General features: G+C 43.4%; 1 protein-coding gene and 1 pseudogene across 4 annotated transcripts; both read left to right on the forward strand.

Annotated features, from left to right (window-relative positions):
- The first annotated feature begins 3,608 nt into the window (after positions 1-3,608).
- On the forward strand, positions 3,609-8,187 carry LOC110965338 (zona pellucida sperm-binding protein 4-like). 4 transcript variants are annotated; one of them, XR_007941032.1, is made up of 8 exons: positions 3,609-3,727; positions 4,016-4,188; positions 5,082-5,179; positions 5,881-6,408; positions 6,643-6,784; positions 7,718-7,794; positions 8,012-8,055; positions 8,138-8,187. XR_007941032.1 is itself a non-coding variant. In XM_051945851.1 (7 exons), exons 1-5 carry the CDS (start codon positions 3,676-3,678, stop codon positions 6,336-6,338), a joined length of 561 nt encoding a protein of 186 aa, XP_051801811.1. In that variant the 5' UTR covers positions 3,609-3,675; the 3' UTR covers positions 6,339-6,408; positions 6,643-6,784; positions 7,718-8,005. The 4 variants fall into 4 exon arrangements, 1 of the variants encoding a protein (XP_051801811.1); XM_051945851.1 differs by lacking the exons at positions 8,012-8,055; positions 8,138-8,187 and having other exon boundaries at positions 5,881-6,007; positions 6,228-6,408; positions 7,718-8,005; XR_002596659.2 differs by lacking the exons at positions 3,609-3,727; positions 4,016-4,188; positions 5,082-5,179; positions 5,881-6,408 and having other exon boundaries at positions 6,427-6,784; positions 7,718-7,844.
- A 1,873-nt stretch (positions 8,188-10,060) lies between these two features.
- LOC110965336 (RNA binding protein fox-1 homolog 2-like) overlaps positions 10,061-15,879 on the forward strand; it is a 35,610-nt pseudogene continuing 29,791 nt past the window's right edge.

The following is a 15,879-nucleotide window of genomic DNA, read 5'->3' on the forward strand; positions in this document are numbered from 1 at the left end:
GACATGATTAATTGATGATTATATTGACAATTCATTTTCTGTTCTAAATATACTTTTGTTAAAAATCACATCGGTGGATTTGTATTTTTATATACAACTTCTGCACCTAGATGAACATCCATACTGGTATCTACTGTATGGCAGCGTGTTTTGAGAGAGAGTCACTTCTATAATTATACTGTACAACCATTTCCCCCCACATTAGACCAAAAACAGACATGGCTGCCCCTCTCCAGAGTGTCTCCTCTTTGTGGGTACATGCTACAGATGGCTAAGGGCTCCGGGGTAATCCTCCACTCTCCTCTGCCCGCCTGTCACAGCCAGTTACGGGTGAGTCCTTCCTTAATGCTTTGTCACTGCCTGCACATATGCCATCTTTACATAACTGCCTAACTTAAATCATGTCTTTGTGCCACAGTTTCTGGAAAGTTCTCTGGTACTCTAAATTCTTGCGTTTTGTGTGCAGCATCAAAAACCCCTGACTTGGGTGATAAATAAACAATCTACTTTAGCTCACATAGAAATATACATATTAGTGATACAAATTCACTCTTTACATAAGAACACTGACAATGCAGCAACTGCACTGGTATGGTAAATGGGTAAAAATGGAATTATTCAACATATATATGCAGTATGCCATACACATCAGGCACAAGACAAACAAACTTAGAGGAAGTACTGCAGTACACAGCCTGTTCAGAAAAAAGTTGCCATCTAGATTTAACTAAGCAGATAGGTAGGAGAATAATTACTGCAGTGATGAATATGTTTCAGCTGCAACAACTTAGTTAACCCTAGCTGGTGCAGTGAGGAGCTTCTCATTTCTTAAACAACCGCGTTGGACGGCATATCCTGTGGTCATGAAAAGGATGTTATTCTGTCTCAGAAAGGTCAAATTATTGACCTGCATCAAGCAAAGAAAACAATTAAAGAGATTTCTGAAACTACTAAAATCAGGTTAAGAACCATCCAATGCATCATTAAAATCTGGAAAGATGGTGGTGAAGCATCATCTTTGAGGAACAAATGTGGTCTGATGAGTCCCAGATTTACCCTGTTCCAGAGTGATGGATGCATCAGGGTAAGAAGAGGGGCAGATGAAGGGATGCACTGGTCATGCCCGGTGCCTACCATACAGGGTTATGATCTGGGATCGCTGCAGTTGGTTGGGTCCAGGTTAGGCAACATTATGTGCCCAAAGAATGAGGTCAGCTTACTGCCTAAGTAGACTAGAAAATAACAGGTCTTTCCCATCAGTAGAGTTTTTCTTCACTGATGGCATGGACATGTTCCAAGATGATGATTCCAGGGTTCATGGGGTTCACATTGTGAATGAGTGAATCAGGGAACGTGAGACATCATTTTCACACACGGGATTGACCTCCACAGAGTCCAGACCACAGCCCCATGGAGAATCTTTGGGATGTGCTGGAGAAGACTTTGTGCAGTGGTCTGACTCTCCCGTCATCAATATAAGATCTGGGCAGAAAATGAATGGAACTCTGGACAGAAATAAATGCATTCATTCAATAAATTTTAAAAAGAAGATGGATGCAGCGGCCCATCCAGGAGAAGCTGAAACGTGCCTCTCCCCCACTAGCATCCTCAGGACTTTCTACAGAGGTGTGGTCGAGAGCGTCCTGACATACTGCATCTCAACATGGTACTCCAGCTGCAGTATATCAGACAGAAAAACCCTGCAGAGGACAGTCAGGGGAGCTGAGATGGTCATCGGCATTTCCCTCCCCTCTGTTCAAGAACTTTTCCAGAGTCGCTGCAGGAGCAGGGCACTGAACATTGTCTGGGACTCCTCACACCCTCTCCATAACTGTTTGAACTGCTGCCATCAGGCAAACGTTTCAGGAGCATCAAAGGAACAACCACCAGACTGATAAACAGCTTTCACTCCACAAACAGAATATTAAACTGCTGATCTGGTTTTTGGAACCTGGAGAAACATTATCTCATCTTATATGATGACAAAAAGGTTTCATTTGATTTGATGCTGTGACTTTGCAGGAGTTTATCGAAACGATTCCACGCAGAATGTGTGTCGTTCATCAAAACTAAAGGTGGTCTAATGAAATATTAGTGTGCAACTTTTTTTTTTGGATGGGCCAGTGCACAATAGAAAGTAATTATTATAGTAATAAAACGAAAAGGTAAAGATTTCAGTGGCTAGTTATGCTGTATGTTTCAGAGTGTGGAGCTTGTGCTTCTATTTAGATTCCTTCTAGTGCCTCTTAGATTTTTGCATTTTCGTGTAAATAAATTGGGGTAGATAAGAGCTAAAACATCTTTTAATGTAATGTAGTTTAATACAGCGACACCTTAACCTACAAAATGAGCTTGGATTGCTGATGCTGGCAGCTTTGCACCGCTTGGGTTGTCGCTACAGCAGTTTAACAACACCAGCCTGCTTGTATATAGAAACAGACGAGCTGTTCTTCTCGTCAGCAGCTTACATTTATGATTAATCCATATGGACTATATATGCAGCATTTGCTGTGCATGCATCTGAACGAGTGTGGAGTTTTTTTTTGTTTTGTTTGTTTTTTAATGTTCTGTGCAACCCAACTGGTGGGAACTCGGTGTGTGTGAGTTGAGCACAATTCACAGACTTTATTTTTAAAGGCAGTAGCTTGGAAACTATGCGTGGTTGCTTTACTGATGTATGATTTCCTCTCTCGCTTCAGACTCCCACGACCGTTTCCTTACTCTAAGGTTTTGGGACCCTTCCACAGCGCACTATAGGATCTGACTGCAATGCCCATATCAAGTACCCCTGAATATCCAACAGCGCGTCACCCCACCCCTCCCCCGACCCCACTGAGCACCACCAAGGGAGATCAACCTGTCTGTTGTCCCAAAGACTAAAGTCTTCTGCTCCTCTCATCAGATGACTGTAGAGCTTCCCTCCGGTCCCATTTCAGGAATAGTTGTTAAAGGTGTGTGTGTGTGTGTGTGAGAGCTGCTTGTCGTGTTTCCCGGTGACTATGGTTGCATCAGCTCTGCATATGAGTTTCATGCTGACATGCGTTCAGGGGTCTGGTGTACAGTGAATGGGTGGTTGGGAGGGGAGAAGGGAACACTTCACACTGAGAAGCTTTAATTGTGCCATCTTCACTCAAAATAGCATCTTGTAATATCTCCAATGTATTTTTCAGCCATCAAGGGGAACCAGATGAAGCTCCAGGAAGCCCCAGAGCACTGTGGGTATTCTGCAAGCAAAGGCAAAGATGGCAAAATACATTTGAGCTTCCAGTTACACTCGCGCTGTCAATATGAGTGTGCAGGCAAGTATTGACTCGGGCTTCACACTGAGCCATGACCTTTTGTATAATTGCTATTTTAAACTCTTGTATAAACATTTTTTCTCTAAAAGGGTAAAATGTACATCATCACTGTCTCCTACCTGACACTAAAGGGAGAAAGGAGGCTCAGTTTTCCTGCCCGGTTTCTCATCCCTGGGTCCAAGCAGGTAGATAGATTTTATATATTTACTCCCTGAAAGGCTGTTCAAGTTGCCAAAGGGTGTTTTCTCCAGGCCATTTAGAGTTATTTTAACTGTGCAGCTGACATTTGTCGTGCTGTCCCTCAGAGTGCAACCTTCCTAGCGACCAGCGTCTCCCCTGCGGATCGGGCTCTGTATCCCAGCCACAGTGCCTCTCCATGGGCTGCTGCTTCAACAAGCACCCCCCTGCCTGCTACTACCCCATGGACGGTGAGCCCGCAATCTGTGTCCCTACTGGCATTTTCACGCACTTAGCTGAGTACAGTTGAGCTGTTTTGGGTACGGAAATGTAAGCTCTACAGCTGCTGGATGTGTGAAGAGGCACATTCGGGGCCAGCGCAGCATGATTCAAGCTGGCAGTGACACAGAATGTGAAAAGGGTATAAGATACCTTGGGTCTCATTATCAATTGCCTCCTGAGATTTCTGACCTTTTGTTCATCTGACCTTACATAAGTGTGCATGCGTATCTGTTTGTGTGTTTTGCATCCCCCTCCAGAGTGCACTATTGACCGCCACTTTGTCTTCTCTGTGCCCGCCGCCCTCACCGAGCCCCCTCTTTCCCCCACCATGCTCGTCGCTGCCAGCAACTCTACCTGCAAACCTGAGAGAGTCACTTCTAACTACGCGTTGTTCAAGATCCCGATGGACGGCTGCGGGACGCGCAGAGTGGTGAGACTAAATGAATGAAAACACTTTAAAATATTGAAGGGTTGAGTACGACCCAGTGCAAGAACTGAATTCATGGACTGTCTGATCCAGCTGAAGTGTTGATTTAAAGAATAGTTTATAGTTACATTCAGCCTTTTCTTCATAATGAATCTCATAAAAAAGATGAACATAAGCTTTGAATTGGTCTTTGAAGTATTTCTCGTGTGACAAAAGCCTGACATCTTATTCCTTTTGTGCCATAGATCTCCACTGTAATGTCCAAAAGCTACCATACTGAACTGAATATATGGCAATCATGATTATAAGACGACACATCTGTTTTTGAGAGAGATTTTTTTTTTTTTTTTTTTTTTGCGGATAGGAAACACTTTGACACGCATCCTGTTGGGAAAGTTTCCTGAAATATTATTAAGCCAAAGAAAAGAGTCCTCATCTTTGAGCCCTTTTTTCTCATGAGAAATAGTGTAATGTGTGAAGCCCACTTTGATGTCTTCTATCAGTCATAGACTCTACTTCTCACCTGTGAGGCCATTCAGATATTAATACTCTAAAAGAATATCTCACATTGTGAACATGTAATTGAGTCATCATATAATTTCCAGGGAGAAAATGGTCTTATATTCTAGCTGATAGTGTGTTATTAACATAACACTGAGAGACACTGTCACACATGCTAGCATGTTCCTTTATTACTGTAAATATGACCACTGCAATTTCTTTTCATTTAGTGACCCTTTTTCATTTTTTTGCCTCTTTATTAATGGGATTTGTTGAAAGTAAAAAAAAAAAAAAAAAAAAAAAAGCACCAGAACGTATTTTTCTTAAGCAGTCAGTACTGTTTGGTATATGTTCGTGTCTGTATACAAATTGTTCTTCCAATTCTGTTCTGACAGGTGGTGGGGAAAACTGTAGTCTATATGGTGGAGGTCATCAACAAGGTTCAAACAATCAGCCTCAACTATGGCACCATCACAAGAGACTCTCCTGTCAGGTCAGAACATGTCACTACCTGTTTCAGTCACTCCATCACAGCTGCTGGAGACAATCCACTGCCATTATACCCGATGAGGGTGTCTCCACTGGGTCTTTGAGTCCAGTGTCTCATGTCTGGCTCTTGTCTTCTGTTTAGCTGTATTTTTTTGGGTCTAAAGCTGAATTTCACTTGTAAATGTATGTGTCTTAACACAGGTACGGAAACGCTCATTTTGTTTGTTTGTACCTATCTTATCACGTATACTGTTTGAATGCAGCCAAATGCATGATATAGTTGCTCTCATTTACAGGTTTTTCTGTTTTAAATGCATTACTATATTGACCCGCTGTCATTAACAATACGGTTTTCAGTGAAGTCATTGTTTTCTAATGACTACGTCATCTGACAAAACAAGCAAAAACTAAATGACAGGACCTGCGATGTGAAATTGACAATATAGACAATTAAATTGAGTGATGAGAGAAAGTCAGTGGCAGAAAACGTTCCTTAGAAGCCACTTTCTCAGATTTAAGGTCTCAGAACTGCTTTTATTAAAGACTTGTTGTTGGTTCGCGTCAGAAATTAAATGTATTTGTCCAAACAGTCACATTGGAAGGGAGAGCAAAAATGATTGTTGCAAGTCACGCAGGACACAGAAGGACAAGAAATAAAATAATAACTGTATGTATCATGCTTTCTGTCTTCTCCATTGTTCTCAGGTTGTTGGTTGAGTGCAGATTCATGCCAGGAGCGCTACTGACAGTGAGCTATGTGGTCAAAAGTCCCTCTCTTGGTCCTGAAATTCACACGCAGGGGTGTTTGGTGTCCAGCTCAGGATTTCCAAAGGTAAATTGCCCTCATTTCAACACCAACAACTGCTTTTCAACATCTAAAAAAATAATAATCTCGTGTTTCTTGTTGTGATGGAAGGAAGATGAAATGTAAAAAATCTTTGTTACAGTAAAATCCATAATTTCAGCTCTTGGAGAACTTGTACTTGGTTTTAAGTGTTTAAAAACTGGCTCAAGATAAAATCTCTTTCTACTTTACGCCCATCTCATATGAGATGCCCATTACAGCAGCTACTACCCACAGTATCACCAGCCCATGCAGATGTTGCTGGGGAAACCTCTCTATCTGGAAGTACGGCTCCTCAACTCTCCAGATCCCAGTTTAGTGCTGCTGGTGCACTACTGCGTGGCCTACCCCCGCTCAGGAAAAGCTGTGTGGGTGCTGCTTTACAACGGGTATGTTGAAGCATCTCCTCTGTGAAGAGAACACAAACAAAAAAAAATTATCGAGCTCGGCAGAGGAGGAGGCTTCTGCAGAAGCAACAAAAATCAAGATTTACTCCAACAAAAATATCTCATTTTTGAAGTGTTTGTGCTGCAGGGAGTGAACTGGACAAGTGAAGGGAAGTATAGTTCTGATACCTGTTGTCCTGTTATCGAACTGTTGCTCTAATTTCATGTTACTTCTAGATGTCCCAATCCTTATGACCCAGCCCAGCTGCAGGCCGTGTCTAGCCAGCACCCAACTTCTCCCCAGAGCCAGACCCGCCGCTTCACCATCAGAACCTTCCAGTTCCTTCCCGATGGTGAGTTCAAGGACCCAGATGAAGAGGTAAGGATGAGCAGACACTCTTGAGTTCTAGAAATAATGGCGTGGAAATACTTTGTAGAGATCTGAATGCATTAATTGTGTTCTTAAGTTGACGATTTGGCATTAGTCCCCTCCTTAATGAGCAAGCTTTAGACTTGAAGTCTGGTTTAAGTGTTCGATTGAGGCATCTGATTTAATATTATCCATATAAAAGAGCTTTTATGGAATGTCCTTACTTGTGAGTTAACTTGATATAACGACAGAAAATGTAGAAACGGGTATCTTGGCTCTGTGTAAAGGTAGCAGATCTGCCCATCAACATATTTAAAGCCTACTAATAAGCTTGTTTTGTGTGTGCAGTGGAAAAACTTGATTTAAAAATGACATGCAACTTTATACAAGTTTTTACGGTTCTTTTGCCTTTGCAGAGACCCAGGTTAATGGTTTCCCTCCATTTCCAGCCAGTCTAAGCTAATCACCAGCTGCTTCTACCTACTTCTGACTTTTGTCAAGAATGTCAAAAAGCATATTTCCCAAAATGTCAAACTGTTGCTTTAATCCCTCTTACCCTACAGTTCTTATGTGTTGCAGCAAGACAAAAATGTCAAAGGTGCAGCTGTCTGCCTGTGAATGTGCGCCCCAGGGAATAGATAGTCTTGTTTTAGAGCAGAAGTGGGTTGGTAGTATGTGAAAGTTCCCTGAGGGCAAATTCACGCGGTTTCTTTTTTTTTTTTTTGTGCAGAAGCATAGCGTCTTGGGAAAATGAAACTATTTGCAGTTTTATCTCTAAATCTCTCCATCAGCATTCATTATGAGGAGATGGGGAGAGGCCATTTTGTAAACTGCAAATTTTCTGGCCAATTCAGGATTGCCAGCAGCTGTTTGCCGTAGTACACTGCACGCTCTCGAGACTGGACACGCCGTCAATTGTGCTCTGCTTGTGCCTCCTCTTAGATCTACTTCATGTGTTCAACTGAAATCTGCTCGCCACGTGACGGGCCTTGTGTCGAGGGATGCTTTGGCCAGTGACGGTGACTAACTTTCAGTCCTCAAAACATCCACCACACCCTTATGGACTCTGGTAAATTGTATAAAACGCCCATGAATGGGCCTCGTTACAATCTTCCTCCACAATGAAAGCAGCCTGAGAGTCTGTAGTAGCTACAGTTCCACACGACAGCAGGACAATGTTTTAGTAATGAGAGTTTTGAATTATTTATCAAGTCTGATCTATTTCCTGTTTTTCAGTTACGACATGGAAGACGCTAGAAGTTCGTCAGGATGATGTTGTGGTGAGTCGCACAACAGTTGTGTTCAGCTCCTGTTTTATATCTCAGAATTACTTTCTGACCGCATCTTTTCTTCACTTTGCAGGTCTCAGAGACATCACTCGTTTAACTGCCAATAAAAGCTCTTAAATAACACGGGGGTGTTTGTTTGCTTTTGTTCCTCAGCTTGCAGCCATTTAGGTTTACAGAGGGAAGTGGCACTCCATCAAAAAAGTGGGAGGCAGCATTGTTTGTACAGACACGTGGTCGGCATGGAGTGGACTGAGCTAGAGTCAGACTCATCCTGACTTGTTGAACCTTATGTGGGGTTTAAAGGTTTACAGCATTTAAAGTATGCATGTTTGAGTAAGATAACTGGAGAATATGGATGCAACCAATCTGCCCTAAGCAAAGAAAACAAAGGCCGATGCATCAGTGTGGGCGTTGCATCTGAGTGGGGACTTCTGAATGTTTCCACTCAAGCTGCATCACACAGGGACAGTTAACTTGCTTGGGCGTGTTGGAACAAAAACGAGCTTCTAGGCTTCTATGTACTGTATTCCTTTGATAGAATATTACTCAGCCCTGGGTTTACAGTGTTGTAATCTCATTACGCTCCTTTATTTAGGAATATGAGTGTCCTCTTTGGAATGGCTTACCCCCTCGTAAATGAGCCATAAAATCATTAAATAACTTAAAGGGCCCCTCCTACATTATATTATCCCTCTCATGGTCCAAAAATGCAGCAAGCCTGGGGCATTTAGTGCCCTGGGGCAGTTTACTTAGACTGGTTATTCAACCTTGTATGCTGGGAACTTATTTATAGCGCACACCACCCATTGAGTCTTTTTGAGACTTTGGAAGTTAAATACATGCAGATAGGCCTATTAAAGGTAGAATATTGAATCCACAGATGACATTGTAACTGACATTTTGGGAGGCATGCATACACCTAAAACAAGACTCCCTACCAGCACCTGTAAAGCTCATTAAGCAACATTGTCTAAAAAACAACAACATACAAACATAAAACCAAAGCATAAAAGCTGTTTTAGGCTTACTTGGGTGATAAGGCATGAAGTGGAGACTGAACATAAGCCACTGCTGCCTGCCTGAAAGCAGTCGCCTTCTAAAACCACAATTTATCAGTGCTGTTTCAGTTTGCATTTGTTTATTAGATGTTGGAGGAATTGACCAAGTTGGAGAAAAATGCTGAACAGTGAGCTTTTGAGGCGTTTGCTTGTGGATTTTGTCGCCTTCAGACAAAGCCTGGCTAACAGTTTCCCCGTTTCAAGTCTGTATGCTAAGCTAAGCTAACGGCCTCCTAGCTTTACATGCAGAGTTGTTTTGATCTTCTCATCAAGAAAGCAAATGAGTGCGTTCCTAAAAACAAGTTATCAAAGCAGAAAGAGTAGAGAAGTCATTAGAACAAAGAGCCTTTTTAAAATTTTACTAAAAATGTAAATAATGAAAATAATGAGCACCCAGAAAGTTAAGGATTGTAGGTGTAAAGTGGTGGAGCCAACCCATCTACAGTCTTGCAAGGCAGGATTAGGATTTTAAAAATCAGCTTGTGCTTGTACAGTAATTTGCTCCAGCAAATTGCCTTTGAAGTATTCGCTTCTCATGGTACCCTTTGACCACTGGGTGTCATCCAAGCAATAAAAATGCCAGAGGAACATAAGGTACTCCATGCTGCATGACTCACAGCTGGGCTTGTGTGAAGACCTTGGCCTGGCTGTAGGTTTTATAATGAGTGAGGCATGAAATCTTCCAGAGCAACCCACCTCTTAATATTCAGCCATGTGATGTGACCACCATTAGGCTGTTTCCTGGGGGAGAATTGCGCACAAGTAGAAATGCGCAAAAGGAGCATTTGATTTAAAGCGTTTTTTTTCTTTTTTGAATGTACAGACTGTAAGAGCATAGCACTGCCTCTGGCCCACAAGACCCCCACCAACCCTCTTAGACACACACATACATTAACACGTTTCCCTGAGGGGAGGGAAAATGTATGGAAGCACTGCGGCACACTGCGTGTATTTGCAGGCTGCATGGCTGCCTGGCTCGGCGTTCAAAGGCAGAGCGGAAGATAGGAGGAGGGGAATGACTACACCAAGAGAGTAGGAGGAGGAGGGAGGGAGGACAATTTCCTTTCTGTAACACACACGCTACATGAACACACCGGGAAAAACGGAGAGAGGAAAGAAAATAATAAGCGAGAGAGAGAGGGAGAAGGAAACACCGCAGCCTCTGCGTCCGTCCGTCCGTCCGTCCTTTGGTTGGTTGTGTTTTTTTTTTTGTAAGAGAGCGTCTTTTCGTTCAAATACGCAGACTTGCGGACTAACATGGGAAGCTGCTGAGGAGGAGGATTGACTTTCAGTGAACCTCTGCTCTGTGGTACAAGTCTGTGGCTAATAGGGAGGAAAAAGGCGACAGGGAAGACATGTTGAGGGGTTTTTCGTCTTGAGGTTGCGGCAGCGTGTTAAAACACACGGCTCTCGTATAGGAAGGAAAAAAGAGGGCAAATGGAAACTGGGCGGTAGGCGAAGCAGCTCAGGAGCCATTGTTTTGATCGGTGTTCGTTTAATTGGTTTGTTATGATCTGAAATAACGTAGGCCTCTTAGGCAGCCCCGCAGTAAATAAATACACGGTCAGCAGACAGGGGCTACAGGGCTGCAAAATAACCCGCAATTGTTTTAAAACTGAACCGCTGTGTTTTGGAATCAGGAGAAAGCGGTGTTTATGATTTGTATTTAGGTGCAAATTCTTAACCAGGGAGCCAAAACATTTCCAGATACATCAACTCTTTAAGGGGGTGATCATACAAAGGCCCAGTGGAAAACACAGAGAAGGCTACTTGGCATATTGAAGTCATTTCAATCCAACACCGACTCGCTTCAAGCACAGAGGTGCTCCGGATTAGGTTTTTAAGACCCAGTTTAGCTAAAGGAAGGGAACAAAAGAAGATTTTTAAATGTTAATGTCGACCGACGTTGCATCCATCATGCTGCCTGTGTCCCGGGGTCTCATGGACAGGGATAGAGAGCTGGAAACCATGGCCGGGGTGCATCCCAACCCGGGCGGCGCTCCGGCAGCTGTCCGGGGCATGAAGCGCGGAGACCCGGAGCCCGACGGACAAACGGCGGCGGCTCTGGTGGACTCGGCCGGGGCGGAGTGCAAGCGTCCCCGCATTGACGGCTCAGGAGGGATCGGCGAGGTTGGTCAGGTGAGGAGGCAACTCTTTTGTCCAAATACAGTAAAAACAGACACGACTGCACTCCGCACTGTACTCCTGATGTTCTCATGCGTGCTCATTTTCTACCCAACACCGGCTCAGTGCTTCTATTGTGGTTACATCTGTGATCTGCTCTCATGCCTAAGTGATACTTGCAGTGGCTGGTTTGGAGCTATAGCTCCAACAGAAGGCCCTCCATATCCTCTGCTCAGTCCATTACCAGCTGTGCAGGAAATACCACCACGTTTCCCAGCTGTAAATGACTGTGCGTCCTTTTAATTCAGTTTTAGGAGGGCGCTGGAATAGTACCAGTGTAATCCACGGTGTTAACCGGGCTGTTAGCTACCACATTGCAGCTCAAACTGGTATTTAAAGGAGGAATTGCAACCATCCGGTGTGTATTAACCTGCTGAGACACTGTCCAAAAAGAATATCTTTCTGGTTTATGAATATCTGCAAAAGCACAGACAGAGTCCCAGCAGAGGGTGGATAATGTAAACAAACCTGACCTTTCATTATGCAAAAAAGAGAGGGAAAAAAAGGCCCAGTGCCATGTGGCATAATGGTGTGGACTACATTTGGGAACTGATGCCAGTGTTTGCTTGCTTGGTCTCTGAGGTGGGAGGGCAGGCTGGAGGGGGTATTTGAGATAAACAAAGACCACCAGCTTTATTGGGGGGCAATCAGGCCCACATCTAATCAATCTAATTACCTTGATCTTCACACTCTTGCTTCTGTCAACATGACTGTTGGGAGTGACCTCTATTAGATGTTAAACTATTTTCTTTCAGTGTCGGCAAAATCAATTTGCTGCTGTTTTTTCCCCCTCTCTGACCCATAAATGGTGGAATACTGCTGTTAACAGAGCATCGTGGTGGGGCAGGGGGGCTGCTCAGGATATCATTGGGGTTGATTATGTCGGGTGAAGTACTCCAGTGGAAGACAGAAAGCTTATTTCTCTGTCACTGAAAGCACCAGTAATGGAGGTGAAGTGGCCTGTTTGCTCCTGTTTGGGGAAGCTAAATGGCTGGCTTTACATCGCCGTGCTGTCGGTGAGTGCTGACAGACAGGCTCAGAAATGTAATGCACTTAAAAACAGATGTGAGTGGAAGCGTGTTTGTGTGTGGTAGAGAGAGAGAAGCACAGATCAATAGCTTCAGGCCCTAAAATGTATTGAACGTGGACCGACTGGACAGTCCGGAAATGAGAGTGGGAGAGATAACCCGCCCCCCCCCCCACTCTCAGTTGGTGCAGGAACAGATTTGCCCTATCACTGGCAGCAAAGAGGCTTTGTTTCCCCGCTAATGGGATCACATCTCATACTGGAGGGGGCATTATAACCACACTGATCTCTGAGATGCTTATTTAAGGCAGAGGATTTATAGGATGCCCACAGTGACACATGCATATGCAGACGGTGAGATCCAGATTAAGATTATAATGTAGAAATTGGTGCAATAAGTTGTTGATGAATCGAAAAATATTCACCAGCTGCTTTTATAATTGACTAATTCTCTCCTATTTTTCTCCCTTTACATCCTGCATTGAATATCTCTAGTTTATGAACTGTTGATTGGACAAAATCAGACATCTCAATGCATAACTCTGAACCTTGATGGGAAATTTTTCAGTATTTTCAATGAGAAGTTAATGCACAACAGGGAAAAAGGGCGACACTCACAGCTCTAAATTTGTTTCGTGACTCTCAGAACTTCACTGGGTTTCAATCCAAGCTTGGCCTTTTCAAAATAACTCCACTGTATAGACTATTTTTTTCCTCCGTGGTCCAGTGCCTCACACACAACCGCTCTCCAATCCCAGTGTGAGTGTATAAAACACTGTGACGTATTTTTATTCTTCTAACCTGGTGACACCATTATTATTCTAGAAGCGAACTGGGTTGAGTGACGTTCAGTTTTCCTACTTTTTTTTTTTTTTTTTTTTTTTATAAACCGGCGCTCTTGACTTTCCAAGAAACATCTATAAAAATGCAGGGAGCTGCTTCTGTAATCTTCAGAAGAGGGTAAAGGATGGAAAATATTACAGCGAGCAGCAGCCTGGTAAAGCACAGCGCCTCCCTTCCTTAATTCTTTCCATCCTTTATTTTAAAAAAAAAGGAAAAATCCTTTCTTGCTGACATCACGGCAAGAGGTGAACTCTGACCCGCACGTGAAGCCAAGCACGATGGGGTGTGGTTGGGGTTGAGAGCAATCCATTTTGCACCACTGCAGCCTAATAATGGACTCCTTCTCATTTGGTTATTGACACCGCTGTTTTTCTCATTCGGGTGTGATGTCACCACACCACAGGGGAAGAAATGCTCTGTCAAGTCAGATCTGCAAAGTTCTAGCCGAGCAGCAGCGCATTTATAAATCTGTGCAGCGTGTAGTAGATTAATGAGTGCTCGGCTAACACGGGCGAAATGAAGCCAGCGGAAGAAAGAAGAAAAAGCTTGAGTGCTTTCAGCAGCCTGTGTTCAAATGTTCGCTGCCGCTCGCCGAAATTAGCTTGGTGCTGATATTATCCAGTGATGGGGATTTTAAATGAATATTGAGTGTTCTGCTCTCCACACCAACACATGATCAGCTTGTTTCACATTCCAGTGCAGCATCGGGGGATTTTTCAGGGGATTCATAACAACACCCTGCTTCTTCAGCCCGAGTCAGATTGTGGGAAATGTTGAGAGGAGGTTGTCGGCTTCAATATCCATCTGGCCCGCTGCTGAGCGGCCCGTGTTTTGTTGTCACTCTGCGTAGGAACCGGGGCTCTCTCTAACCTAATAAGGTCCTGCCTGCGGTGACAGCACCGAGGACAAATGACTTGACTAGGACATTAATGTAGGTGGATCACCCCTCTGTACTTTCATCTCAGCCCCGGCACTGAAATAGTATGAAAACGTCAGCAAGAAAAATGTACTCCTACAGCCCGGTAGAGAATATTTGTTTAGTTTTTGGGCCCCTGTTTTTCCTGTGATAAATTGCTGGTAGAAATCCGCTGATTGATTTGTGTTCAAGAGAGTCCATCAGTGTTTGAGACTCTGCTCAGGGGAAGATTTGATGTGCTTAAAGTGTCGTTATCCTCACACATCAACTGCAGTTAAGTGATTTGATGCTCCTGCAGTGTGTCTGGTTTAGATGGTGAATAGTAGGATATTAATTCGTGCTTATATAAAAGATTGGCTACAACTGGTGCTGCTGTGGTCTTTTTCATGTAGTTATACATCAACATCAGTACATTTGGGATGATTTTTACTTTAGTTAGTCAGCCAGGAAAATACATGTATCAGTATATAATCTTTCGGTCAGTATGTTCAAAATAATAATAGCAAGTAAAATACTTGTAGGACATAAACTAATTATGACTGGAGCAATTGCAATGCTTTTTTGAACAGAAATGCTCAAGAGTTGTTATTTCTAGCTGTTCAAATGCCACTATTTCAGAAGCCTCAACAGCTTCCATTTCTTTTTCTTGTGTGATCACAAAATGCACTGAGTAAATTGACTCGTTGAAAAACGTTTGAAAATGCAATTTCTAGACGTCACCTTAGGCTCCGCAAATTGTAATGGACATTCTTAGCGGACGTCTGGCATTTCTTCGACCAATCATTCGGCAAAGTATTGTGCAGGTTAAGCAATAATGAAAGTAGTTGTGAATGTGGACATAAAAATCTGGTCATTTGTTTTTAGTTTCTCCACTTTCTTCACTGCCCAGCACCCTGGAGTTGATGGTTTAGCTCCAGTTTTATGAACAAATTTAACATCTCCCTACTGAAATGTCCAAAATGAACAGCAGCCGCCATGTTCCTCCAAATCCGGGCATCAGCATCAGGAGCAAACACCCAGTAGGAGTCTCTAGTTTCACTGGAATGATGTTGAAATGAAGTAATCATTATGGGCAATTATGTTTTGCAGTAAATAATTACAAGAAAATTTGCTCCTATCAGATCTGAATTAAATCTTTTTGAGATACAGATCAGTGCAGCGGACATCGGTTTGTTATGCAGTGTGTGATTTGGCAGCCGAAGCCGCTATATGATTACCTTAATCCCAGAACTGTAGCACCAGCTTCTAAAACCTACTGACTCCAGCCAGCATCCCCTTGAAAAATCACATGTAAGTTTACTGTGGAAAGTGAGAGGGATGTGAGGTATATCGAAGGGAAAATAAACTTCAGATGGTCTGGCCGACCGGAGGCTTTAGCACATTAGTGCTCTGTGGAAGAAATGGATTCACATCCTCCTGAGTGTATGGAGTGCCCTGCTTTGCAGTTAGGTAGGATGACTCTCAAAGCAGTGAAATGTAGTTCCTCTTCTCCTCCTTCCTCAGATGTCCCAAGACACGATAGGAATAGACACGAGTCTTGTGACCAAATTAGACAACACACACAACAATCACACACACACACACACACCTTCCACCACCTGTAGTTTTTGGAGGGTTCATGTGCTCGGTGTATTATTGTTGCCATGTGAGGAGGAAACCTGAAGGTAACCGAGCTTGTCATCCTTCGCTTCATTTCAGATTTTGTTATTACAGGGCTCCTCCTGTTCGCTCCCCCTCCCTCTGCCCCAAGCTCCTCTCTCCTCCGCCTCCCACCCTTGCTCACCCCC

This window comes from Acanthochromis polyacanthus, chromosome 3 (assembly GCF_021347895.1).
Source record: "Acanthochromis polyacanthus isolate Apoly-LR-REF ecotype Palm Island chromosome 3, KAUST_Apoly_ChrSc, whole genome shotgun sequence".
Lineage (NCBI taxonomy): Eukaryota > Metazoa > Chordata > Actinopteri > Pomacentridae > Acanthochromis > Acanthochromis polyacanthus.